General features: G+C 58.9%; 1 protein-coding gene across 8 annotated transcripts in view; it reads right to left on the bottom strand.

Moving 5' to 3' along the window:
* LOC137860805 (IgGFc-binding protein-like) overlaps window positions 1–26527 on the bottom strand; it is a 72750-nt gene that overhangs the window by 23884 nt on the left and 22339 nt on the right. Inside the window, exons 28-74 of one of the 8 annotated variants that reach the window (XM_068691446.1) lie at window positions 25730–26001; window positions 25371–25454; window positions 24805–24897; window positions 24170–24411; window positions 23791–24074; window positions 23404–23681; window positions 22565–23160; window positions 21787–22351; window positions 21422–21621; window positions 20940–21320; window positions 20301–20587; window positions 19500–19771; window positions 18500–18649; window positions 17652–17908; window positions 17464–17548; window positions 17273–17341; window positions 16919–17160; window positions 16540–16823; window positions 16153–16430; window positions 15314–15909; window positions 14535–15099; window positions 14170–14369; window positions 13688–14068; window positions 13041–13327; window positions 12240–12511; window positions 11881–11964; window positions 11315–11407; window positions 10680–10921; window positions 10301–10584; window positions 9914–10191; window positions 9075–9670; window positions 8296–8860; window positions 7931–8130; window positions 7449–7829; window positions 6810–7096; window positions 6009–6280; window positions 5009–5158; window positions 4161–4417; window positions 3973–4057; window positions 3782–3850; window positions 3428–3669; window positions 3049–3332; window positions 2662–2939; window positions 1823–2418; window positions 1044–1608; window positions 679–878; window positions 197–577 (exon numbers count right to left, since the gene is read on the bottom strand). In XM_068691446.1, coding sequence (XP_068547547.1) covers window positions 197–577; window positions 679–878; window positions 1044–1608; window positions 1823–2418; window positions 2662–2939; window positions 3049–3332; window positions 3428–3669; window positions 3782–3850; window positions 3973–4057; window positions 4161–4417; window positions 5009–5158; window positions 6009–6280; window positions 6810–7096; window positions 7449–7829; window positions 7931–8130; window positions 8296–8860; window positions 9075–9670; window positions 9914–10191; window positions 10301–10584; window positions 10680–10921; window positions 11315–11407; window positions 11881–11964; window positions 12240–12511; window positions 13041–13327; window positions 13688–14068; window positions 14170–14369; window positions 14535–15099; window positions 15314–15909; window positions 16153–16430; window positions 16540–16823; window positions 16919–17160; window positions 17273–17341; window positions 17464–17548; window positions 17652–17908; window positions 18500–18649; window positions 19500–19771; window positions 20301–20587; window positions 20940–21320; window positions 21422–21621; window positions 21787–22351; window positions 22565–23160; window positions 23404–23681; window positions 23791–24074; window positions 24170–24411; window positions 24805–24897; window positions 25371–25454; window positions 25730–26001 — 13609 coding nt within the window. Of the gene's footprint in view, window positions 1–196; window positions 578–678; window positions 879–1043; window positions 1609–1822; window positions 2419–2661; window positions 2940–3048; window positions 3333–3427; window positions 3670–3781; window positions 3851–3972; window positions 4058–4160; window positions 4418–5008; window positions 5159–6008; window positions 6281–6809; window positions 7097–7448; window positions 7830–7930; window positions 8131–8295; window positions 8861–9074; window positions 9671–9913; window positions 10192–10300; window positions 10585–10679; window positions 10922–11314; window positions 11408–11865; window positions 11965–12239; window positions 12512–13040; window positions 13328–13687; window positions 14069–14169; window positions 14370–14534; window positions 15100–15313; window positions 15910–16152; window positions 16431–16539; window positions 16824–16918; window positions 17161–17272; window positions 17342–17463; window positions 17549–17651; window positions 17909–18499; window positions 18650–19499; window positions 19772–20300; window positions 20588–20939; window positions 21321–21421; window positions 21622–21786; window positions 22352–22564; window positions 23161–23403; window positions 23682–23790; window positions 24075–24169; window positions 24412–24804; window positions 24898–25355; window positions 25455–25729; window positions 26002–26527 lie in introns of all 8 variants that reach the window. The other 7 variants (XM_068691447.1, XM_068691448.1, XM_068691449.1 and 4 more) reach the window with 7 other exon arrangements.

Raw genomic sequence — 26527 nt, 5'->3', positions numbered from 1 at the left:
ACACACAAAGCTCGGGACAGCAGGCAGAAACGCTGTTGCTGCGCCAGCCGTCCTGTCTGCCCCACTCACAGGCTCGCTGTGCTCTCGTGGGAGCACGCCAGCAGGTTCAGGCAACATCAAGCTCTTTGGGGGAACCGTGCTACTAATGGTACTTTGGATATCTGTGTTCCCAGGCCTAACAGTGAGGGGCGCTTACGTAGACTGCCTTGTTCTTGCGCAGTGCAATGTGGAGGCCTTCAACGGACAGCGCGACGGAGTTCAGAGCCGTCCATCCCGGGCTGCCCCGATGTTCGTTGCGCGTGGTGATGCTGAAGCCGAGGGAGGAGTTGTCACAGGCCGTCACCACGGTGTAGTTGCAGGAGCCCTGGAAGTGGTGAAGCTTCCCGTCGAAGGTGCTGTAATGCGGGTCGCCGTAGATGTGGCAGAGAGCTGTGCTGGCTGGGTAACAGCCCGGCTGGCCGTCCTGGATCTTGCAGATCTCCTCCTCACCACAGGACAACTCAGAGCAAACCATCTGGCCGTTGGCTTCACACTGGCACTGCCTAGTGCAGTTCTCGTTCACCAAGTGCTCTCCTTCCTGCAGGCAGAGAAACCCGGAGCCCCATCACGTCAGGCAGGGAAGTAGAGGCAAAGCAGTGCCTCGGGAGGGGAGCGAGACGCCACAGGGTTTTCACTCACGCTGTAGTAGTTGCCCTCAAAGAGGCAGCCACAGTTGGCCTCGGGCACGCAGGCGTCTCCGCTGAGGAGGAAGCCAGAGGTGCACGCGCAGCCCTCCATGCAGGGCTTGGAGCAGTTCTGCGGGGCTTGTTGGTCAACGCAGGTGGCAGGACAGCCAGTCATGCAAGGGTCATAGTAGCTGTTGGCAGGGCACCGCAGGGCTGCAACGGGAAGGGGACGGTTAGGACCTGCAAAGCCCTCCAGGAAGGGGCTACCTTCTGGGAAGGCGAAGACCACCGAACGAGTCGTTGATCGCTGCTTTGCCAGAGGTACTGGACACAGGGAGAGGCCCGCTTTCCTCTGGCAACTCCAAGGCAGGTACTCACGGCAGAAGGTGGCATTCCTCCAGGGGAGAAGAGTCACGCCGGCTGCCTGGCACGCGTCAGCATAGGCCTCCAGGGCACCACACAGGACCTCCTGGCTGCCACTCAGGGCACAAAGGTCGTAGGAGCAGGTGTCAAAGTAGCTCTGGGGGTTGATCACGGCATGGCAGCTCTCAAAAAAGCCTGGGCTGGCAGTCAGTATGCCACAGAACTGCTCCGATTGGTAGAGCTTCTCCTCTTCCGCACTGCAGGGTTCCGGGGGTGAGGGCACACCGCAAGAGGGGTCACTGTCGGGCACCTTCCAGCTCTCCCCCAGTGCATTGGAGTCTGTGGCTTGCTGCCCGTCAGGCATCATGTAGTCGTCCTCTCGCCGGCTGTTGAAGTTCCCGCACATGCCGCAGGTCAGGTTGGAGTAGGTGGTGGGCACCCTCACCTCCACCGAGTGGTCGGCGTCGTAGGACACTCTGAGGTTGAAGTCCGTCTCCAGGACGATGTAGCGGCCGCTTGTGCTCACTCTGATGGCTCCTCCTGCTGCACTCACCGGCAAGGTCCGGCGCACACCGTTCACCTAGGGCAGACGCACCGCAATGGACCGTGGTCTCTCTGGGGCCCTCGGCCCCACAGGACCACGAGCCCCGCTCGCACAGACAACCCTGCAGCTGCACAGCCATACATCTGCTGCACCCTGGGGAACCCTCTTCTCTGGAACATGGAAGGCCCTGCCAAGAAAAGCCAGCCCTGCCTCTCACACACACCGCGCTTGAGCCAGCCCAGCTCCTTACCAGCACTTGGCTCCTCTCCTGCTTGACTATTGCAATGCGCTCTCCGTACACCTCGACCAGGACTTCGCGCACGTACGACACTCGGGGGTTGCCACGATGCTCGTTCTTTGCCTCAACATTGAAGTAGGGCACAGAGCTGTTGGAGCACACTTTGGCCAGGGTGTAGGTGCAGTTCCCCATGAAGTCGTGCGTCACCTTGTCAAAGGTAACGTAGTGAGGGTCACCGTGGACGTGGCAGATGCCATATGTGTGGTCAAGGCACTCGGGTTTCCCATTCTGCACACCACAGTACTGGCCCGCAGGGCACGAGGCGCTGGAGCACTGGACTTTGCCTCCCCGCGTGGGACACGTGCACTTTGTGGAGCAGCTGTTGTCCGTCCAGAACTCCGAGCCCACCGGGTAGTGCTGCCCATTGTGCCAGCACCCGCACTGCTGGCTGGGCACACATCGGTCGTTGTAGAGCAGGTACCCGCTGTCGCACACGCAACCCTCCACGCACGGCAGGCTGCAGGTGACGGGAGCCATAGGGTCAACACAGGTGGCAGGGCAGGCTGCAGCACAGGGCTCGTAGTGACTGTTGGCTGGACAGGTGATGGCTGCCAAGGCAAAAGGAGTAGCAGTGAAACCATCGGTAACCCTACACTCAGAATGCCCTCAAGGTAGGCAGGCTTCACCGCATGTTTTGGAAACTGGCATCATCACCCCGTTCCCACCATGCCCCCACGTGATGCCTTCCACAGGGAAAGGACCACGATGGGGATCTGGTGGACAAAGGGTGCTCCTTGCCACGGTGGCTGGCCAGCCCAGGGAAATGGGGTGCTTCCCTGCTTCTGACTTACGGCAGAATGTCGCGTTCCTCCACGCAGGGAGCTTGACACCAAGCGCCTGGCAGGCATCCGCATAGGCCTGCAAGCTGTTGCACAGGGCCTTGTCATCCAGCCCCAGCTCACACAGGTCGTAAAGGCAGGTGTTGAAGTAATCGCTGGGACTCAGCACGGCGTGGCACACCTCAAAGGGGCTGCTGCTGTCAGTGAGGAGTCCGCAGAAGCGGCTGCTGGCAATGACTTGCTTGTCGGCCTCACTACAGGCTGGCGGGGCGGGCTGTCCGGCTGAGCAGCTGTGGAAAGGCAGGGAGAAGGGCCCCTGGGTTAGCTGTGGGCTTCTTCTGGTGCCGCCTCCTCCCCTCGCGCGACACGTCCCCGCACCTACGCGGGGGCCACACGCACCTGCTGTCGTTGGACACCTGCCAGCTGTTACCCAGGCTGGTGGAGTCTGGCTCCAGCACCCCGTCCGGGTTCAGGAAGTCGTCTGCTGCCATCCCGTTGTAGTTCCCACACATGCCACAAACCTTCTGCCCAAAGGTGCTCGGAAGCGTCACCTCCACCAGATGGTTCCCGTCAAACTTCACTCTCAAGCCAAAGTCTGTCGTGACCACAGTGTAGAAGCCGCTGGACGAGACCTGCACGCCTGCCGACGGGGTGCAGGGCAGCACCTCTGCCACTCCGTTGACCTGCAAGGACACCAACCAAGAGAGGGTTGGAGCAACCCGTTTGGCGCGGCTCTCTGTCCTGACACAGCCCCGACGTTGCTCCCCCCTGCGCTTACCGTCACCACGCCGCCCTTCCCCAGCCTTATGCGCTGGCCATACACATCGACATCCACGTACTGGACGTAGGACACGCGCGTGTTGCCTCCCCTGTGCTCATTGGCCGCTTCCACGTTGAAGTAGGGCAGCGAGCTGTTGCTCTCACACAGCTTGGACAGGGTGTAGGTGCAGGTGCCCATGAAGTGGTGTATTTGATTGTCAAAGGTGTGGTAGTGAGGGTCTCCTTCCACCACACAGGTCCCTGACAGAGGAAGGACCAGAGGAAACGTTCAGTGATGCACCTCCTGCCGCCTCCTCTCCACAGCCCACCCTGACCGAACGCTGCAGCCCCGTGACTCGTCTGCTCCACTCACCTGAGCCTGGCGAGGGTGTTGGTGTCCCAGGTGTTGGTGTGCTGGTGCTAGGCGTTGGAGGCATATCGCCTATGAGAGACACAATGGAACATGTCAATCAATCCCCCTTGACCAGATCCTCTTCAAGGCAGAAACTACATTGACTGCCACGACAAGCAAGCTGCCCTTTCCCAAGCCGGGTGATGAGGTACCTGGGCAGTATCCCTTTTCAATGGACAGATCATCCAGTGCCACGTCGCTGCGGAAATCTTCCCCCCATTGTCCCTCGAGGACAATCTAAGGGAAGGGATGGTTTCCAGCATAAGCTCCAGCCACAAACACTGTGTGCCATTTCAAAGCACACCCCGTCTCAGATGGCAGTTTGAGCCTCTGCCCTTACCTGCATGTTTCCTGTGCTGTGCACCGTGACCTCTCCCAAGTGCCATCTGTCCCCGTGGTTCCCAGTTGCTTCCCAAACCTGCAGAAGTTCTTTGTCCCTAGACACGTACACCCGCAGGGCCATTTCTTCAGCCACGCCGTACATGTGGTACCAGAAGCGGAAGCAGTGCGGTCCCGTTGAGTTGCACACCGGGCTGACCAGCTGAGACACCAAGTATTCGTAATAGGAGCTTCCATGCAGGTAGATGTAGTAGCCGTCTGAAACAAAGTGCCAGCCACACTGTCGCACACCATCAAATCTAGACAAAGCACCCAGGAACAACCCACGCACAGTCGTGGGAGCGCCTCCTGCTGCAATTTAAGGCAGGCAAAAGGAGCAAAGAGAGCTCCTTCACTAGCCACAACCCCCCAGCCCCAAGTCGACCTACAAACCGTGCTCCCAGAGGACGTGCCAGCTCTATGGCAACGGCATCACCTCTGAAGCACCGCCATCATCCTAGCATGGCTCTGCAGCTTTGGGGCCCACTCATCGTTGGCTTCTGGAGAAGCCAGTGTCTCCTAGAAGAGACCCGTTCCTGTTCCCCCAAGACAGTCTGCCATCAAGCTTTGCATTACTTCTCCCCTTGCACGACAGATCGTTGCCTGTCCTGGCAGTACCACAGACTGATTCCCACACCTGAAAAGCTTCCTAAAGAAAGGCTCTGGCCCTGGGGGAGACTGCTACAAATGGCTCTGGATCAAATCCAGGAAACATTCGGCCTGTATTCGCTGTTGGAAAAGGTTTGTTGCCATCTTCCTAAGGACACCCCTCGGCCTGAATGACCGTCACAAGCTGGCTGCTGCTCCTACCTCCTGTTGTGTGGTCGAAGGAAGGGCCGGTATCTGGTGATGGTGTTGGCCCCTTGTGCCTTGTCCAGTCGATGCTGCTGGACGCCTCCTGGACCCACTCACAGAGGTCGACGTCAAATGTGCAGTTGAAATTGCAGGCTGTTGGCAAAGCTGGATATGGTGCGGAAAGGAAAGCAGAGTTTCTAAAGTAAGGGTGGGGCCACCTTTTCCCAGTGTCCCACAGGGCACACCAACACCCCTGGCGTGCTCATGGCCGGGTGAGGATGGCCAACCAAGTGCAAGGAGACAGCATCGTGGTGTAGTAGAGATCAACCTGAGGACAGGCAGGCTGAGGAGCAAGGCTGTTCCCAGGACATTGTCCCTATCCCGGGCATTCCCCAATGTTCATTGGTGAAGGCTTCTTCCTCTCTCCCTCCTCTGGGTCCCCCCTTCTTCTCTCCACATCTACAGGTGGTACCTTGCTATGCCTCCCAGAAGGTCAGGGGCTCTGTCTTGGGCTGAATACTATCAATGATTTCCTACAACATTAGGGCCTTTCTGCCTTATCCGTGAAGCAGCACAGCACTTCAAATAAGAGAGGGACAGTTGTCAGTAAGGTCTTAGTCATCTTTGACGGGCAGTGGGATGCCGTCCTCTAACATCCCTCAAGCAACGTCTGCCTTCCTAATGCCAAAACGCTGATGACACTACACCCTGGACAGGCCGCTTCCATACTAAGGACAAGCAATGCTGTCATGAACACAAGAACATCCTGGGTAGGACTCCTCTGGCAGAGAAGGCAAGCCTCCCTGGACTGCAAGTCTAGGAAGTATTGTGCACACCCAGCAGATTTCCTGTGGCAATGAGAGGGTCCAGGATCTTAGACCTTAGCTGCAAGACTTAAGGACAAGGAACGTAAAAGAAAAGAACACCCATGATCTCTGACTTTTCATTCCCACAGAATCTGTGCGGGAGATCGTCACAGCTCAGTCATGAAAACAAACCCAAATGGGACACTCACCACAAACAGTGCCAGCACTCCAGTCTCCCACAGCAACACCTGCCTCAGCACAGGCTGCAGCATAGGCACCCAGGGTGTTGCAGAGCTGCTCCGTGCTGCCATTCGTGGCACAATGGTCATAGACACAGCTCTCAAAATACGTCTCAGGTGGCAGAACTGCGTGGCATGGCTGGAACGGGCCACCGGGTTGCGTGAGGATTGCACACTCCTTGTTAGCTGCCTCCTCCGCAGAGGGGGAGCAGGATGGAGGTGTTTCAGGGGTTGAGTCACACCTGCAAAGCAGACAGACGTCAGAGACACAGAAGCAGGCGGCTGAGGCACCTGTGACCACACCAGCTTGGCAATAGCACCGTGCTCATGCCCCGGCCCACCCTCTCCGGGGTCACGAGCAGCGACATGCAGTGTGTGGAGTAGGACACAGGGCCCGGCATGGAGGTCACCCAGGGCCCCAGGGCACAGAGCCTCCGGGGAGACAGCACCATGCACCCTGATCGTGTGGTGCGGCCTGGGCACTGCCACTAGCAAGCCAGCCTTGAGGACAAAGGGGAACAGCCACACGTCAGGAATCCAGCTGCAGACAGCACATCCCATGGGTGGATGCAGCACAGAAGCGAGACGCAAGGGCCGTGTGCCTGCTGCTGTGGAGCCTCCATACGCTCCCTCACGCTTTCCCACAACTGCCTCCTGCTACCTGCCCCGTGCGTGACTAACACTACCAACCCTCCTTCCTCGCGCTGCTCACAGCTCCCCTCTCTCATGCTCCCCTTTGTCTGTCATCTACGCGACACAACAAGGACTCACGGCCACTCGTCATCCGGCACCCTCCAGCTGTCTCCAAAGGCATTGGTGTCAGGCACAACGACCCCATCAGGTCGTGTGAAGTCGTCCTCTTGTCTCCCGGTGTATGTTCCACACAACCCACACAGCTTGCCCTGGTGCTTCTCGGACACCCTCACAAGGAGCTCATGGTCCCCGTTGAACTGCACCTGCAGGCCCAGCTTGGTAGAGACCTGCACGTAGGAGCCACTCAGAGAAATGGTCACACCGGGGGCTGGAGAAGCAGGCAGGGAGGCCAGAGCACCGTTGATCTGAACAGGGAGGAGAGGGGGAGAGAGAAGCATAAAGACGGGCCCTCCGCTGCCAACTCACTGCTCTTCACTGCGGTGGTGCCAGGGCCCACCGAGCCACAAGCGCTGACGGCATGAGGAACCGCGCCCAGCCCTACGAGAACAGCAGCTACCCCACGGACAGCACACACAAAGCTCGGGACAGCAGGCAGAAACTGCGCCAGCAGTCCTGTCTGCCCCACTCACAGGCTCGCTGTGCTCTCGTGGGAGCACGCCAGCAGGTTCAGGCAACATCAAGCTCTTTGGGGGAACCGTGCTACTAATGGTACTTTGAATATCTGTGTTCCCAGGCCTAACAGTGAGGGGCGCTTACGTAGACTGCCTTGTTCTTGCGCAGTGCAATGTGGAGGCCTTCGACGGACAGCGCGACGGAGTTCAGAGCCGTCCATCCCGGGCTGCCCCGATGTTCGTTGCGCGTGGTGATGCTGAAGCCGAGGGAGGAGTTGTCACAGGCCGTCACCACGGTGTAGTTGCAGGAGCCCTGGAAGTGGTGAAGCTTCCCGTCGAAGGTGCTGTAATGCGGGTCGCCGTAGATGTGGCAGAGAGCTGTGCTGGCTGGGTAACAGCCCGGCTGGCCGTCCTGGATCTTGCAGATCTCCTCCTCACCACAGGACAACTCAGAGCAAACCATCTGGCCGTTGGCTTCACACTGGCACTGCCTAGTGCAGTTCTCGTTCACCAAGTGCTCTCCTTCCTGCAGGCAGAGAAACCCGGAGCCCCATCACGTCAGGCAGGGAAGTAGAGGCAAAGCAGTGCCTCGGGAGGGGAGCGAGACGCCACAGGGTTTTCACTCACGCTGTAGTAGTTGCCCTCAAAGAGGCAGCCACAGTTGGCCTCGGGCACGCAGGCGTCTCCGCTGAGGAGGAAGCCAGAGGTGCACGCGCAGCCCTCCATGCAGGGCTTGGAGCAGTTCTGCGGGGCTTGTTGGTCAACGCAGGTGGCAGGACAGCCAGTCATGCAAGGGTCATAGTAGCTGTTGGCAGGGCACCGCAGGGCTGCAACGGGAAGGGGACAGTTAGGACCTGCAAAGCCCTCCAGGAAGGGGCTACCTTCTGGGAAGGCGAAGACCACCGAACGAGTCGTTGATCGCTGCTTTGCCAGAGGTACTGGGCACAGGGAGAGGCCCGCTTTCCTCTGGCAACTCCAAGGCAGGTACTCACGGCAGAAGGTGGCATTCCTCCAGGGGAGAAGAGTCACGCCGGCTGCCTGGCACGCGTCAGCATAGGCCTCCAGGGCACCACACAGGACCTCCTGGCTGCCACTCAGGGCACAAAGGTCATAGGAGCAGGTGTCAAAGTAGCTCTGGGGGTTGATCACGGCATGGCAGCTCTCAAAAAAGCCTGGGCTGGCAGTCAGTATGCCACAGAACTGCTCTGATTGGTAGAGCTTCTCCTCTTCTGCACTGCAGGGTTCCAGGGGTGGGGGCACACCGCAAGAGGGGTCACCGTCGGGCACCTTCCAGCTCTCCCCCAGTGCATTGGAGTCTGCGGCTTGCTGCCCGTCGGGCATCATGTAGTCGTCCTCTCGCCGGCTGTTGAAGTTCCCGCACATGCCGCAGGTCAGGTTGGAGTAGGTGGTGGGCACCCTCACCTCCACCGAGTGGTCGGCGTCGTAGGACACTCTGAGGTTGAAGTCCGTCTCCAGGACGATGTAGCGGCCGCTTGTGCTCACTCTGATGGCTCCTCCTGCTGCACTCACCGGCAAGGTCCGGCGCACACCGTTCACCTAGGGCAGACGCACCGCAATGGACCGTGGTCTCTCTGGGGCCCTCGGCCCCACAGCACCATGAGCCCCGCTCGCACAGACACCCCTGCAGCTGCACAGCCATACATCTGCTGCACCCTGGGGAACCCTCTTCTCTGGAACATGGAAGGCCCTGCCAAGAAAAGCCAGCCCTGCCTCTCACACACACCGCGCTTGAGCCAGCCCAGCTCCTTACCAGCACTTGGCTCCTCTCCTGCTTGACTATTGCAATGCGCTCTCCATACACCTCGACCAGGACTTCGCGCACGTACGACACTCGGGGGTTGCCACGATGCTCGTTCTTTGCCTCAACATTGAAGTAGGGCACGGAGCTGTTGGAGCACACTTTGGCCAGGGTGTAGGTGCAGTTCCCCATGAAGCTGTGCGTCACCTTGTCAAAGGTAATGTAGTGAGGATCGTTGTGTACGTTGCAGATGCCATATGTGTGGTCAAGGCACTCGGGTTTCCCATTCTGCACACCACAGTACTGGCCCGCAGGGCACGAGGCGCTGGAGCACTGGACTTTGCCTCCCCGCGTCGGACACGTGCACTTTGTGGAGCAGCTGTTGTCCGTCCAGAACTCCGAGCCCACCGGGTAGTGCTGCCCATTGTGCCAGCACCCGCACTGCTGGCTGGGCACACATCGGTCGTTGTAGAGCAGGTACCCGCTGTCACACACGCAACCCTCCACGCACGGCAGACTGCATTTATACGGTGCTAATGGGTCAACACAGGTGGCAGGGCAGGCTGCAGCACAGGGCTCGTAGTGACTGTTGGCTGGACAGGTGATGGCTGCCAAGGCAAAAGGAGTAGCAGTGAAACCATCGGTAACCCTACACTCAGAATGCCCTCAAGGTAGGCAGGCTTCACCGCATGTTTTGGAAACTGGCATCATCACCCCGTTCCCACCATGCCCCCACGTGATGCCTTCCGCAGGGAAAGGACCACGATGGGGATCTGGTGGACAAAGGGTGCTCCTTGCCACGGCGGCTGGCCAGCCCAGGGAAATGGGGTGCTTCCCTGCTTCTGACTTACGGCAGAATGTCGCGTTCCTCCACGCAGGGAGCTTGACACCAAGCGCCTGGCAGGCATCCGCATAGGCCTGCAAGCTGTTGCACAGGGCCTTGTCATCCAGCCCCAGCTCACACAGGTCGTAAAGGCAGGTGTTGAAGTAATCGCTGGGACTCAGCACGGCGTGGCACACCTCAAAGGGGCTGCTGCTGTCAGTGAGGAGTCCGCAGAAGCGGCTGCTGGCAATGACTTGCTTGTCGGCCTCACTACAGGCTGGTGGGGCGGGCTGTCCGGCTGAGCAGCTGTGGAAAGGCAGGGAGAAGGGCCCCTGGGTTAGCTGTGGGCTTCTTCTGGTGCCGCCTCCTCCCCTCGCGCGACACGTCCCCGCACCTACGCGGGGGCCACACGCACCTGCTGTCGTTGGACACCTGCCAGCTGTTACCCAGGCTGGTGGAGTCTGGCTCCAGCACCCCGTCCGGGTTCAGGAAGTCGTCTGCTGCCATCCCGTTGTAGTTCCCACACATGCCACAAACCTTCTGCCCAAAGGTGCTCGGAAGCGTCACCTCCACCAGATGGTTCCCATCAAACTTCACTCTCAAGCCAAAGTCTGTCGTGACCACAGTGTAGAAGCCGCTGGACGAGACCTGCACGCCTGCCGACGGGGTGCAGGGCAGCACCTCTGCCACTCCGTTGACCTGCAAGGACACCAACCAAGAGAGGGTTGGAGCAACCCGTTTGGCGCGGCTCTCTGTCCTGACACAGCCCCGACGTTGCTCCCCCCTGCGCTTACCGTCACCACGCCGCCCTTCCCCAGCCTTATGCGCTGGCCATACACATCGACATCCACGTACTGGACGTAGGACACGCGCGTGTTGCCTCCCCTGTGCTCATTGGCCGCTTCCACGTTGAAGTAGGGCAGCGAGCTGTTGCTCTCACACAGCTTGGACAGGGTGTAGGTGCAGGTGCCCATGAAGTGGTGTATTTGATTGTCAAAGGTGTGGTAGTGAGGGTCTCCTTCCACCACACAGGTCCCTGACAGAGGAAGGACCAGAGGAAACGTTCAGTGATGCACCTCCTGCCGCCTCCTCTCCACAGCCCACCCTGACCGAACGCTGCAGCCCCGTGACTCATCTCCGGGAGACAGAGCTAGTGGAAAACTGTGTCAACACTGGACTTTCTGTTACAGTGCCACTCCATATCACTTATACCCCTCAGTGCTTCAGGCACTGCTGCCCAGAGCAGTGATCCCACCCTAGCAGCTTTGAAAGGGTCCGAGTAGTCAATGTCTGTTACCACAGCAATTGAGTGACACAAAGAAAGTAACAGCCTCTCCAACGCAAATGCTCCGTTTGTCCCCTAATGGTAGTGAAGACGACTGAAACAGCTAATAACAACTGCAAAAAAGGGGGCAGAAGGCTCTGATACCTGAGCTTGGCACAGGTGTGGTTGGTGGCAGTGTGTGTGTAGGCTGTGTTGTGCTGTCTGGCAACGGAGTCAAGGCTGTTGGAGGCAGCGGACCTACGCATAGGCAGAAGAGGTCTGTGTCAACATGGGAATTTTGTTCCAGGCAGCTGGTCTGCCCTGCCCAAACACCCCAACGCCATGACAAGAGAAGCGCAGGGAAGAAAGCACACAGGGATCACTCCTCAAGAAGAGGCACACTACTTGCAGGCTGTGCCACCAGCGTAGCTGGGTGATAAAAGGAGAAGCATAGCCCCTTCCCTACAGCCACTCTGTCCTTCAAACGGGGGCTTTAAAGGCAAGGACCTGAACAGTTGCCACAAGCAGAAGGTGGGCATGGGACAGGACAGAACCTGAGCACCATGTGAGTCTTGCTGATGATGGCTACCATGTTTGCCCAGTGTCCCACATGGCACACCTACATCCCTGGCATGCTCGTGGCCAGGTGAGGAGGCCAACCAAGTGAAAGTACTTGAGCCCAGCACTTACCACAGCCAGTTAAAAAAAACACGGACAGGAATTAAACATACCCGTGCTTGTCGCAGGTGAAGTTGTGTGGGGAGGCTGCGTTGTAGTACCTGGCAAGGGGGTGGAGGTTGGAGGAACCGTTGAACCTACAGTGAGAAAGTGGTATAGAGGCTGTGTTTCATAATGGCGATTTCTTCCAGGCAGTTATTCCACCCTTCCCAGACAACAAAGTACCATGGAAAACGGAGTGAAGGTCAGCAATGCCACAGTATCCCTGTCACAAGGAGCTTTGCTAAACAAAGTTAAATGCATCCCAGCATAACAAGTACACTGACCCAACAACATCTGGTGATACACAGAGTAAACCCTGCTGCCCTTTTCCTTGAAGCCACAGTCGAAACGAGATCAATGGGACACTCACCACAGACAGTGCCAGCACTCCAGTCTCCCAGAGCAACACCTGCCTCAGCACAGGCTGCAGCATAGGCACCCAGGGCGTTGCAGAGCTGCTCCGTGCTGCCATTCGTGGCACAATGGTCATAGACACAGCTCTCAAAGTATGTCTTGGGTGGCAGAACTGCGTGGCATGGCTGGAACGGGCCACCGGGTTGCGTGAGGATTGCACACTCCTTGTTAGCTGCCTCCTCCGCAGAGGGGGAGCAGGATGGAGGTGTTACAGGGGTTGTGTCACACCTGCAAAGCAGACAGACGTCAGAGACACAGAAGCAGGCGGCTGAGGCACCTGTGACCACACCAGCCTGGCAATAGCACCGTGCTCATGCCCCGGCCCACCCTCTCTGGGGTCAGGAGCAGCGACATGCAGTGTGTGGAGTAGGACACAGGGCCCGGCATGGAGGTCACCCAGGGCCCCAGGGCACAGAGCCTCCGGGGAGACAGCACCATGCACCCTGATCGTGTGGTGCGGCCTGGGCACTGCCACTAGCAAGCCAGCCTTGAGGACAAAGGGGAACAGCCACACGTCAGGAATCCAGCTGCAGACAGCACATCCCATGGGTGGATGCAGCACAGAAGCGAGACGCAAGAGCCGTGTGCCTGCTGCTGTGGAGCCTCCATACGCTCCCTCACGCTTTCCCACAACTGCCTCCTGCTACCTGCCCCGTGCGTGACTAACACTACCAACCCTCCTTCCTCGCGCTGCTCACAGCTCCCCTCTCTCATGCTCCCCTTTGTCCGTCATCTACGCGACACAACAAGGACTCACGGCCACTCGTCATCCGGCACCCTCCAGCTGTCTCCAAAGGCATTGGTGTCAGGCACAACGACCCCATCGGGTCGTGTGAAGTCGTCCTCTTGTCTCCCGGTGTATGTTCCACACAACCCACACAGCTTGCCCTGGTGCTTCTCGGACACCCTCACAAGGAGCTCATGGTCCCCGTTGAACTGCACCTGCAGGCCCAGCTTGGTAGAGACCTGCACGTAGGAGCCACTCAGAGAAATGGTCACACCGGGGGCTGGAGAAGCAGGCAGGGAGGCCAGAGCACCGTTGATCTGAACAGGGAGGAGAGGGGGAGAGAGAAGCATAAAGACGGGCCCTCCGCTGCCAACTCACTGCTCTTCACTGCGGTGGTGCCAGGGCCCACCGAGCCACAAGCGCTGACGGCATGAGGAACCGCGCCCAGCCCTACGAGAACAGCAGCTACCCCATGGACAGCACACACAAAGCTCGGGACAGCAGGCAGAAACGCTGTTGCTGCGCCAGCCGTCCTGTCTGCCCCACTCACAGGCTCGCTGTGCTCTCGTGGGAGCACGCCAGCAGGTTCAGGCAACATCAAGCTCTTTGGGGGAACCGTGCTACTAATGGTACTTTGGATATCTGTGTTCCCAGGCCTAACAGTGAGGGGCGCTTACGTAGACTGCCTTGTTCTTGCGCAGTGCAATGTGGAGGCCTTCAACGGACAGCGCGACGGAGTTCAGAGCCGTCCATCCCGGGCTGCCCCGATGTTCGTTGCGCGTGGTGATGCTGAAGCCGAGGGAGGAGTTGTCACAGGCCGTCACCACGGTGTAGTTGCAGGAGCCCTGGAAGTGGTGAAGCTTCCCGTCGAAGGTGCTGTAATGCGGGTCGCCGTAGATGTGGCAGAGAGCTGTGCTGGCTGGGTAACAGCCCGGCTGGCCGTCCTGGATCTTGCAGATCTCCTCCTCACCACAGGACAACTCAGAGCAAACCATCTGGCCGTTGGCTTCACACTGGCACTGCCTAGTGCAGTTCTCGTTCACCAAGTGCTCTCCTTCCTGCAGGCAGAGAAACCCGGAGCCCCATCACGTCAGGCAGGGAAGTAGAGGCAAAGCAGTGCCTCGGGAGGGGAGCGAGACGCCACAGGGTTTTCACTCACGCTGTAGTAGTTGCCCTCAAAGAGGCAGCCACAGTTGGCCTCGGGCACGCAGGCGTCTCCGCTGAGGAGGAAGCCAGAGGTGCACGCGCAGCCCTCCATGCAGGGCTTGGAGCAGTTCTGCGGGGCTTGTTGGTCAACGCAGGTGGCAGGACAGCCAGTCATGCAAGGGTCATAGTAGCTGTTGGCAGGGCACCGCAGGGCTGCAACGGGAAGGGGACAGTTAGGACCTGCAAAGCCCTCCAGGAAGGGGCTACCTTCTGGGAAGGCGAAGACCACCGAACGAGTCGTTGATCGCTGCTTTGCCAGAGGTACTGGACACAGGGAGAGGCCCGCTTTCCTCTGGCAACTCCAAGGCAGGTACTCACGGCAGAAGGTGGCATTCCTCCAGGGGAGAAGAGTCATGCCGGCTGCCTGGCACGCGTCAGCATAGGCCTCCAGGGCACCACACAGGACCTCCTGGCTGCCACTCAGGGCACAAAGGTCGTAGGAGCAGGTGTCAAAGTAGCTCTGGGGGTTGATCACGGCATGGCAGCTCTCAAAAAAGCCTGGGCTGGCAGTCAGTATGCCACAGAACTGCTCCGATTGGTAGAGCTTCTCCTCTTCCGCACTGCAGGGTTCCGGGGGTGAGGGCACACCGCAAGAGGGGTCACTGTCGGGCACCTTCCAGCTCTCCCCCAGTGCATTGGAGTCTGTGGCTTGCTGCCCGTCAGGCATCATGTAGTCGTCCTCTCGCCGGCTGTTGAAGTTCCCGCACATGCCGCAGGTCAGGTTGGAGTAGGTGGTGGGCACCCTCACCTCCACCGAGTGGTCGGCGTCGTAGGACACTCTGAGGTTGAAGTCCGTCTCCAGGACGATGTAGCGGCCGCTTGTGCTCACTCTGATGGCTCCTCCTGCTGCACTCACCGGCAAGGTCCGGCGCACACCGTTCACCTAGGGCAGACGCACCGCAATGGACCGTGGTCTCTCTGGGGCCCTCGGCCCCACAGGACCACGAGCCCCGCTCGCACAGACAACCCTGCAGCTGCACAGCCATACATCTGCTGCACCCTGGGGAACCCTCTTCTCTGGAACATGGAAGGCCCTGCCAAGAAAAGCCAGCCCTGCCTCTCACACACACCGCGCTTGAGCCAGCCCAGCTCCTTACCAGCACTTGGCTCCTCTCCTGCTTGACTATTGCAATGCGCTCTCCGTACACCTCGACCAGGACTTCGCGCACGTACGACACTCGGGGGTTGCCACGATGCTCGTTCTTTGCCTCAACATTGAAGTAGGGCACAGAGCTGTTGGAGCACACTTTGGCCAGGGTGTAGGTGCAGTTCCCCATGAAGTCGTGCGTCACCTTGTCAAAGGTAACGTAGTGAGGGTCACCGTGGACGTGGCAGATGCCATATGTGTGGTCAAGGCACTCGGGTTTCCCATTCTGCACACCACAGTACTGGCCCGCAGGGCACGAGGCGCTGGAGCACTGGACTTTGCCTCCCCGCGTGGGACACGTGCACTTTGTGGAGCAGCTGTTGTCCGTCCAGAACTCCGAGCCCACCGGGTAGTGCTGCCCATTGTGCCAGCACCCGCACTGCTGGCTGGGCACACATCGGTCGTTGTAGAGCAGGTACCCGCTGTCACACACGCAACCCTCCACGCACGGCAGGCTGCAGGTGACGGGAGCCATAGGGTCAACACAGGTGGCAGGGCAGGCTGCAGCACAGGGCTCGTAGTGACTGTTGGCTGGACAGGTGATGGCTGCCAAGGCAAAAGGAGTAGCAGTGAAACCATCGGTAACCCTACACTCAGAATGCCCTCAAGGTAGGCAGGCTTCACCGCATGTTTTGGAAACTGGCATCATCACCCCGTTCCCACCATGCCCCCACGTGATGCCTTCCACAGGGAAAGGACCACGATGGGGATCTGGTGGACAAAGGGTGCTCCTTGCCACGGTGGCTGGCCAGCCCAGGGAAATGGGGTGCTTCCCTGCTTCTGACTTACGGCAGAATGTCGCGTTCCTCCACGCAGGGAGCTTGACACCAAGCGCCTGGCAGGCATCCGCATAGGCCTGCAAGCTGTTGCACAGGGCCTTGTCATCCAGCCCCAGCTCACACAGGTCGTAAAGGCAGGTGTTGAAGTAATCGCTGGGACTCAGCACGGCGTGGCACACCTCAAAGGGGCTGCTGCTGTCAGTGAGGAGTCCGCAGAAGCGGCTGCTGGCAATGACTTGCTTGTCGGCCTCACTACAGGCTGGCGGGGCGGGCTGTCCGGCTGAGCAGCTGTGGAAAGGCAGGGAGAAGGGCCCCTGGGTTAGCTGTGGGCTTCTTCTGGTGCCGCCTCCTCCCCTCGCGCGACACGTCCCCGCACCTACGCGGGGGCCACACGCACCTGCTGTCGTTGGACACCTGCCAGCTGTTACCCAGGCTGGTGGAGTCTGGCTCCAGCACCCCGTCCGGGTTCAGGAAGTCGTCTGCTGCCATCCCGTTGTAGTTCCCACACATGCCACAAACCTTCTGCCCAAAGGTGCTCGGAAGCGTCACCTCCACCAGATGGTTCCCGTCAAACTTCACTCTCAAGCCAAAGTCTGTCGTGACCACAGTGTAGAAGCCGCTGGACGAGACCTGCACGCCTGCCGACGGGGTGCAGGGCAGCACCTCTGCCACTCCGTTGACCTGCAAGGACACCAACCAAGAGAGGGTTGGAGCAACCCGTTTGGCGCGGCTCTCTGTCCTGACACAGCCCCGACGTTGCTCCCCCCTGCGCTTACCGTCACCACGCCGCCCTTCCCCAGCCTTATGCGCTGGCCATACACATCGACATCCACGTACTGGACGTAGGACACGCGCGTGTTGCCTCCCCTGTGCTCATTGGCCGCTTCCACGTTGAAGTAGGGCAGCGAGCTGTTGCTCTCACACAGCTTGGACAGGGTGTAGGTGCAGGTGCCCATGAAGTGGTGTATTTGATTGTCAAAGGTGTGGTAGTGAGGGTCTCCTTCCACCACACAGGTCCCTGACAGAGGAAGGACCAGAGGAAACGTTCAGTGATGCACCTCCTGCCGCCTCCTCTCCACAGCCCACCCTGACCGAACGCTGCAGCCCCGTGACTCGTCTGCTCCACTCACCTGAGCCTGGCGAGGGTGTTGGTGTCCCAGGTGTTGGTGTGCTGGTGCTAGGCGTTGGAGGCATATCGCCTATGAGAGACACAATGGAACATGTCAATCAATCCCCCTTGACCAGATCCTCTTCAAGGCAGAAACTACATTGACTGCCACGACAAGCAAGCTGCCCTTTCCCAAGCCGGGTGATGAGGTACCTGGGCAGTATCCCTTTTCAATGGACAGATCATCCAGTGCCACGTCGCTGCGGAAATCTTCCCCCCATTGTCCCTCGAGGACAATCTAAGGGAAGGGATGGTTTCCAGCATAAGCTCCAGCCACAAACACTGTGTGCCATTTCAAAGCACACCCCGTCTCAGATGGCAGTTTGAGCCTCTGCCCTTACCTGCATGTTTCCTGTGCTGTGCACCGTGACCTCTCCCAAGTGCCATCTGTCCCCGTGGTTCCCAGTTGCTTCCCAAACCTGCAGAAGTTCTTTGTCCCTAGACACGTACACCCGCAGGGCCATTTCTTCAGCCACGCCGTACATGTGGTACCAGAAGCGGAAGCAGTGCGGTCCCGTTGAGTTGCACACCGGGCTGACCAGCTGAGACACCAAGTATTCGTAATAGGAGCTTCCATGCAGGTAGATGTAGTAGCCGTCTGAAACAAAGTGCCAGCCACACTGTCGCACACCATCAAATCTAGACAAAGCACCCAGGAACAACCCACGCACAGTCGTGGGAGCGCCTCCTGCTGCAATTTAAGGCAGGCAAAAGGAGCAAAGAGAGCTCCTTCACTAGCCACAACCCCCCAGCCCCAAGTCGACCTACAAACCGTGCTCCCAGAGGACGTGCCAGCTCTATGGCAACGGCATCACCTCTGAAGCACCGCCATCATCCTAGCATGGCTCTGCAGCTTTGGGGCCCACTCATCGTTGGCTTCTGGAGAAGCCAGTGTCTCCTAGAAGAGACCCGTTCCTGTTCCCCCAAGACAGTCTGCCATCAAGCTTTGCATTACTTCTCCCCTTGCACGACAGATCGTTGCCTGTCCTGGCAGTACCACAGACTGATTCCCACACCTGAAAAGCTTCCTAAAGAAAGGCTCTGGCCCTGGGGGAGACTGCTACAAATGGCTCTGGATCAAATCCAGGAAACATTCGGCCTGTATTCGCTGTTGGAAAAGGTTTGTTGCCATCTTCCTAAGGACACCCCTCGGCCTGAATGACCGTCACAAGCTGGCTGCTGCTCCTACCTCCTGTTGTGTGGTCGAAGGAAGGGCCGGTATCTGGTGATGGTGTTGGCCCCTTGTGCCTTGTCCAGTCGATGCTGCTGGACGCCTCCTGGACCCACTCACAGAGGTCGACGTCAAATGTGCAGTTGAAATTGCAGGCTGTTGGCAAAGCTGGATATGGTGCGGAAAGGAAAGCAGAGTTTCTAAAGTAAGGGTGGGGCCACCTTTTCCCAGTGTCCCACAGGGCACACCAACACCCCTGGCGTGCTCATGGCCGGGTGAGGATGGCCAACCAAGTGCAAGGAGACAGCATCGTGGTGTAGTAGAGATCAACCTGAGGACAGGCAGGCTGAGGAGCAAGGCTGTTCCCAGGACATTGTCCCTATCCCGGGCATTCCCCAATGTTCATTGGTGAAGGCTTCTTCCTCTCTCCCTCCTCTGGGTCCCCCCTTCTTCTCTCCACATCTACAGGTGGTACCTTGCTATGCCTCCCAGAAGGTCAGGGGCTCTGTCTTGGGCTGAATACTATCAATGATTTCCTACAACATTAGGGCCTTTCTGCCTTATCCGTGAAGCAGCACAGCACTTCAAATAAGAGAGGGACAGTTGTCAGTAAGGTCTTAGTCATCTTTGACGGGCAGTGGGATGCCGTCCTCTAACATCCCTCAAGCAACGTTTGCCTTCCTAATGCCAAAACGCTGATGACACTACACCCTGGACAGGCCGCTTCCACACTAAGCACAAGCAATGCTGTCAGGAACACAAGAACATTCTGGGCAGGACTCCTCTGGCAGAGAAGGCAAGCCTCCCTGGACTGCAAGTCTAGGAAGTATTGTGCACACCCAGCAGATTTCCTGTGGCAATGAGAGGGTCCAGGATCTTAGACCTTAGCCGCAAGACTTAAGGACAAGGAACGTAAAAGAAAAGAACACCCATGATCTCTGACTTTTCAATCCCACAGAATCTGTGCGGGAGATCGTCACAGCTCAGTCATGAAAACAAACCCAAATGGGACACTCACCACAAACAGTGCCAGCACTCCAGTCTCCCACAGCAACACCTGCCTCAGCACAGGCTGCAGCATAGGCACCCAGGGCGTTGCAGAGCTGCTCCGTGCTGCCATTCGTGGCACAATGGTCATAGACACAGCTCTCAAAATACGTCTCGGGTGGCAGAACTGCATGGCATGGCTGGAACGGGCCACCGGGTTGCGTGAGGATTGCACACTCCTTGTTAGCTGCCTCCTCCGCAGAGGGGGAGCAGGATGGAGGTGTTTCAGTGGTTGGGCCACACCTGCAAAGCAGACAGACGTCAGAGACACAGAAGCAGGCGGCTGAGGCACCTGTGACCATACCAGCTTGGCAATAGCACCGTGCTCATGCCCCGGCCCACCCTCTCCGGGGTCACGAACAGCGACATGCAGTGTGTGGAGTAGGACACAGGGCCCGGCATGGAGGTCACCCAGGGCCCCAGGGCACAGAGCCTCCGGGGAGACAGCACCATGCACCCTGATTGTGTGGTGCGGCCTGGGCAGTGCCACTAGCAAGCCAGCCTTGAGGACAAAGGGGAACAGCCACACGTCAGGAATCCAGCTGCAGACAGCACATCCCACGGGTGGATGCAGCACAGAAGCGAGACGCAAGAGCCGTGTGCCTGCTGCTGTGGAGCCTCCATACGCTCCCTCACGCTTTCCCACAACTGCCTCCTGCTACCTGCCCCGTGCGTGACTAACACTACCAACCCTCCTTCCTCGCGCTGCTCACAGCTCCCCTCTCTCATGCTCCCCTTTGTCCGTCATCTACGCGACACAACAAGGACTCACGGCCACTCGTCATCCGGCACCCTCCAGCTGTCTCCAAAGGCATTGGTGTCAGGCACAACGACCCCATCAGGTCGTGTGAAGTCGTCCTCTTGTCTCCCGGTGTATGTTCCACACAACCCACACAGCTTGCCCTGGTGCTTCTCGGACACCCTCACAAGGAGCTCATGGTCCCCGTTGAACTGCACCTGCAGGCCCAGCTTGGTAGAGACCTGCACGTAGGAGCCACTCAGAGAAATGGTCACACCGGGGGCTGGAGAAGCAGGCAGGGAGGCCAGAGCACCGTTGATCTGAACAGGGAGGAGAGGGGGAGAGAGAAGCATAAAGACGGGCCCTCCGCTGCCAACTCACTGCTCTTCACTGCGGTGGTGCCAGGGCCCACCGAGCCACAAGCGCTGACGGCATGAGGAACCGCGCCCAGCCCTACGAGAACAGCAGCTACCCCACGGACAGCACACACAAAGCTCGGGACAGCAGGCAGAAACTGCGCCAGCAGTCCTGTCTGCCCCACTCACAGGCTCACTGTGCTCTCGTGGGAGCACGCCAGCAGGTTCAGGCAACATCAAGCTCTTTGGGGGAACCGTGCTACTAATGGTACTTTGGATATCTGTGTTCCCAGGCCTAACAGTGAGGGGCGCTTACGTAGACTGCCTTGTTCTTGCGCAGTGCAATGTGGAGGCCTTCGACGGACAGCGCGACGGAGTTCAGAGCCGTCCAGCTCGGGCTGCCCCGATGTTCGTTGCGCGTGGTGATGCTGAAGCCGAGGGAGGAGTTGTCACAGGCCGTCACCACGGTGTAGTTGCAGGAGCCCTGGAAGTGGTGAAGCTTCCCGTCGAAGGTGCTGTAATGCGGGTCGCCGTAGATGTGGCAGAGAGCTGTGCTGGCTGGGTAACAGCCCGGCTGGCCGTCCTGGATCTTGCAGATCTCCTCCTCACCACAGGACAACTCAGAGCAAACCATCTGGCCGTTGGCTTCACACTGGCACTGCCTAGTGCAGTTCTCGTTCACCAAGTGCTCTCCTTCCTGCAGGCAGAGAAACCCGGAGCCCCATCACGTCAGGCAGGGAAGTAGAGGCAAAGCAGTGCCTCGGGAGGGGAGCGAGACGCCACAGGGTTTTCACTCACGCTGTAGTAGTTGCCCTCAAAGAGGCAGCCACAGTTGGCCTCGGGCACGCAGGCGTCTCCGCTGAGGAGGAAGCCAGAGGTGCACGCGCAGCCCTCCATGCAGGGCTTGGAGCAGTTCTGCGGGGCTTGTTGGTCAACGCAGGTGGCAGGACAGCCAGTCATGCAAGGGTCATAGTAGCTGTTGGCAGGGCACCGCAGGGCTGCAACGGGAAGGGGACAGTTAGGACCTGCAAAGCCCTCCAGGAAGGGGCTACCTTCTGGGAAGGCGAAGACCACCGAACGAGTCGTTGATCGCTGCTTTGCCAGAGGTACTGGGCACAGGGAGAGGCCCGCTTTCCTCTGGCAACTCCAAGGCAGGTACTCACGGCAGAAGGTGGCATTCCTCCAGGGGAGAAGAGTCACGCCGGCTGCCTGGCACGCGTCAGCATAGGCCTCCAGGGCACCACACAGGACCTCCTGGCTGCCACTCAGGGCACAAAGGTCGTAGGAGCAGGTGTCAAAGTAGCTCTGGGGGTTGATCACGGCATGGCAGCTCTCAAAAAAGCCTGGGCTGGCAGTCAGTATGCCACAGAACTGCTCCGATTGGTAGAGCTTCTCCTCTTCCGCACTGCAGGGTTCCAGGGGAGGGGGCACACCGCAAGAGGGGTCACCGTCGGGCACCTTCCAGCTCTCCCCCAATGCATTGGAGTCTGCGGCTTGCTGCCCGTCGGGCATCATGTAGTCGTCCTCTCGCCGGCTGTTGAAGTTCCCGCACATGCCGCAGGTCAGGTTGGAGTAGGTGGTGGGCACCCTCACCTCCACCGAGTGGTCGGCGTCGTAGGACACTCTGAGGTTGAAGTCCGTCTCCAGGACGATGTAGCGGCCGCTTGTGCTCACTCTGATGGCTCCTCCTGCTGCACTCACCGGCAAGGTCCGGCGCACACCGTTCACCTAGGGCAGACGCACCGCAATGGACCGTGGTCTCTCTGGGGCCCTCGGCCCCACAGCACCATGAGCCCCGCTCGCACAGACACCCCTGCAGCTGCACAGCCATACATCTGCTGCACCCTGGGGAACCCTCTTCTCTGGAACATGGAAGGCCCTGCCAAGAAAAGCCAGCCTTCCTCTCACACACACCGCGCTTGAGCCAGCCCAGCTCCTTACCAGCACTTGGCTCCTCTCCTGCTTGACTATTGCAATGCGCTCTCCATACACCTCGACCAGGACTTCACGCACGTACGACACTCGGGGGTTGCCACGATGCTCGTTCTTTGCCTCAACATTGAAGTAGGGCACAGAGCTGTTGGAGCACACTTTGGCCAGGGTGTAGGTGCAGTTCCCCATGAAGTCGTGCGTCACCTTGTCAAAGGTAACGTAGTGAGGGTCACCGTGGACGTTGCAGATGCCATATGTGTGGTCAAGGCACTCGGGTTTCCCATTCTGCACACCACAGTACTGGCCCGCAGGGCATGAGGCGCTGGAGCACTGGACTTTGCCTCCCCGCGTGGGACACGTGCACTTTGTGGAGCAGCTGTTGTCCGTCCAGAACTCCGAGCCCACCGGGTAGTGCTGCCCATTGTGCCAGCACCCGCACTGCTGGCTGGGCACACATCGGTCGTTGTAGAGCAGGTACCCGCTGTCACACACGCAACCCTCCACGCACGGCAGGCTGCATTTATACGGAGCTAATGGGTCAACACAGGTGGCAGGGCAGGCTGCAGCACAGGGCTCGTAGTGACTGTTGGCTGGACAGGTGATGGCTGCCAAGGCAAAAGGAGTAGCAGTGAAACCATCGGTAACCCTACACTCAGAATGCCCTCAAGGTAGGCAGGCTTCACCGCATGTTTTGGAAACTGGCATCATCACCCCGTTCCCACCATGCCCCCACGTGATGCCTTCCGCAGGGAAAGGACCACGATGGGGATCTGGTGGACAAAGGGTGCTCCTTGCCACGGCGGCTGGCCAGCCCAGGGAAATGGGGTGCTTCCCTGCTTCTGACTTACGGCAGAATGTCGCGTTCCTCCACGCAGGGAGCTTGACACCAAGCGCCTGGCAGGCATCCGCATAGGCCTGCAAGCTGTTGCACAGGGCCTTGTCATCCAGCCCCAGCTCACACAGGTCGTAAAGGCAGGTGTTGAAGTAATCGCTGGGACTCAGCACGGCGTGGCACACCTCAAAGGGGCTGCTGCTGTCAGTGAGGAGTCCGCAGAAGCGGCTGCTGGCAATGACTTGCTTGTCGGCCTCACTACAGGCTGGCGGGGCGGGCTGTCCGGCTGAGCAGCTGTGGAAAGGCAGGGAGAAGGGCCCCTGGGTTAGCTGTGGGCTTCTTCTGGTGCCGCCTCCTCCCCTCGCGCGACACGTCCCCGCACCTACGCGGGGGCCACACGCACCTGCTGTCGTTGGACACCTGCCAGCTGTTACCCAGGCTGGTGGAGTCTGGCTCCAGCACCCCGTCCGGGTTCAGGAAGTCGTCTGCTGCCATCCCGTTGTAGTTCCCACACATGCCACAAACCTTCTGCCCAAAGGTGCTCGGAAGCGTCACCTCCACCAGATGGTTCCCATCAAACTTCACTCTCAAGCCAAAGTCTGTCGTGACCACAGTGTAGAAGCCGCTGGACGAGACCTGCACGCCTGCCGACGGGGTGCAGGGCAGCACCTCTGCCACTCCGTTGACCTGCAAGGACACCAACCAAGAGAGGGTTGGAGCAACCCGTTTGGCGCGGCTCTCTGTCCTGACACAGCCCCGACGTTGCTCCCCCCTGCGCTTACCGTCACCACGCCGCCCTTCCCCAGCCTTATGCGCTGGCCATACACATCGACATCCACGTACTGGACGTAGGACACGCGCGTGTTGCCTCCCCTGTGCTCATTGGCCGCTTCCACGTTGAAGTAGGGCAGCGAGCTGTTGCTCTCACACAGCTTGGACAGGGTGTAGGTGCAGGTGCCCATGAAGTGGTGTATTTGATTGTCAAAGGTGTGGTAGTGAGGGTCTCCTTCCACCACACAGGTCCCTGACAGAGGAAGGACCAGAGGAAACGTTCAGTGATGCACCTCCTGCCGCCTCCTCTCCACAGCCCACCCTGACCGAACGCTGCAGCCCCGTGACTCATCTCCGGGAGACAGAGCTAGTGGAAAACTGTGTCAACACTGGACTTTCTGTTACAGTGCCACTCCATATCACTTATACCCCTCAGTGCTTCAGGCACTGCTGCCCAGAGCAGTGATCCCACCCTAGCAGCTTTGAAAGGGTCCGAGTAGTCAATGTCTGTTACCACAGCAATTGAGTGACACAAAGAAAGTAACAGCCTCTCCAACGCAAATGCTCCGTTTGTCCCCTAATGGTAGTGAAGACGACTGAAACAGCTAATAACAACTGCAAAAAAGGGGGCAGAAGGCTCTGATACCTGAGCTTGGCACAGGTGTGGTTGGTGGCAGTGTGTGTGTAGGCTGTGTTGTGCTGTCTGGCAACGGAGTCAAGGCTGTTGGAGGCAGCGGACCTACGCATAGGCAGAAGAGGTCTGTGTCAACATGGGAATTTTGTTCCAGGCAGCTGGTCTGCCCTGCCCAAACACCCCAACGCCATGACAAGAGAAGCGCAGGGAAGAAAGCACACAGGGATCACTCCTCAAGAAGAGGCACACTACTTGCAGGCTGTGCCACCAGCGTAGCTGGGTGATAAAAGGAGAAGCATAGCCCCTTCCCTACAGCCACTCTGTCCTTCAAACGGGGGCTTTAAAGGCAAGGACCTGAACAGTTGCCACAAGCAGAAGGTGGGCATGGGACAGGACAGAACCTGAGCACCATGTGAGTCTTGCTGATGATGGCTACCATGTTTGCCCAGTGTCCCACATGGCACACCTACATCCCTGGCATGCTCGTGGCCAGGTGAGGAGGCCAACCAAGTGAAAGTACTTGAGCCCAGCACTTACCACAGCCAGTTAAAAAAAACACGGACAGGAATTAAACATACCCGTGCTTGTCGCAGGTGAAGTTGTGTGGGGAGGCTGCGTTGTAGTACCTGGCAAGGGGGTGGAGGTTGGAGGAACCGTTGAACCTACAGTGAGAAAGTGGTATAGAGGCTGTGTTTCATAATGGCGATTTCTTCCAGGCAGTTATTCCACCCTTCCCAGACAACAAAGTACCATGGAAAACGGAGTGAAGGTCAGCAATGCCACAGTATCCCTGTCACAAGGAGCTTTGCTAAACAAAGTTAAATGCATCCCAGCATAACAAGTACACTGACCCAACAACATCTGGTGATACACAGAGTAAACCCTGCTGCCCTTTTCCTTGAAGCCACAGTCGAAACGAGATCAACGGGACACTCACCACAGACAGTGCCAGCACTCCAGTCTCCCACAGCAACACCTGCCTCAGCACAGGCTGCAGCATAGGCACCCAGGGCATTGCAGAGCTGCTCCGTGCTGCCATTCGTGGCACAATGGTCATAGACACAGCTCTCAAAGTATGTCTCGGGTGGCAGAACTGCATGGCATGGCTGGAACGGGCCACCGGGTTGCGTGAGGATTGCACACTCCTTGTTAGCTGCCTCCTCCGCAGAGGGGGAGCAGGATGGAGGTGTTTCAGTGGTTGGGCCACACCTGCAAAGCAGACAGACGTCAGAGACACAGAAGCAGGCGGCTGAGGCACCTGTGACCACACCAGCTTGGCAATAGCACCGTGCTCATGCCCCGGCCCACCCTCTCTGGGGTCAGGAGCAGCGACATGCAGTGTGTGGAGTAGGACACAGGGCCCGGCATGGAGGTCACCCAGGGCCCCAGGGCACAGAGCCTCCGGGGAGACAGCACCATGCACCCTGATCGTGTGGTGCGGCCTGGGCACTGCCACTAGCAAGCCAGCCTTGAGGACAAAGGGGAACAGCCACACGTCAGGAATCCAGCTGCAGACAGCACATCCCACGGGTGGATGCAGCACAGAAGCGAGACGCAAGAGCCAGGTGCCTGCTGCTGTGGAGCCTCCATACGCTCCCTCACGCTTTCCCACAACTGCCTCCTGCTACCTGCCCCGTGCGTGACTAACACTACCAACCCTCCTTCCTCGCGCTGCTCACAGCTCCCCTCTCTCATGCTCCCCTTTGTCCGTCATCTACGCGACACAACAAGGACT

The sequence above is a fragment of the Anas acuta genome, chromosome 9 (genome assembly GCF_963932015.1).
Source record: "Anas acuta chromosome 9, bAnaAcu1.1, whole genome shotgun sequence".
In the NCBI taxonomy this organism is placed as follows: Eukaryota; Metazoa; Chordata; class Aves; order Anseriformes; family Anatidae; genus Anas; species Anas acuta.
This window is presented reverse-complemented; position numbering and strand designations above follow the sequence as displayed.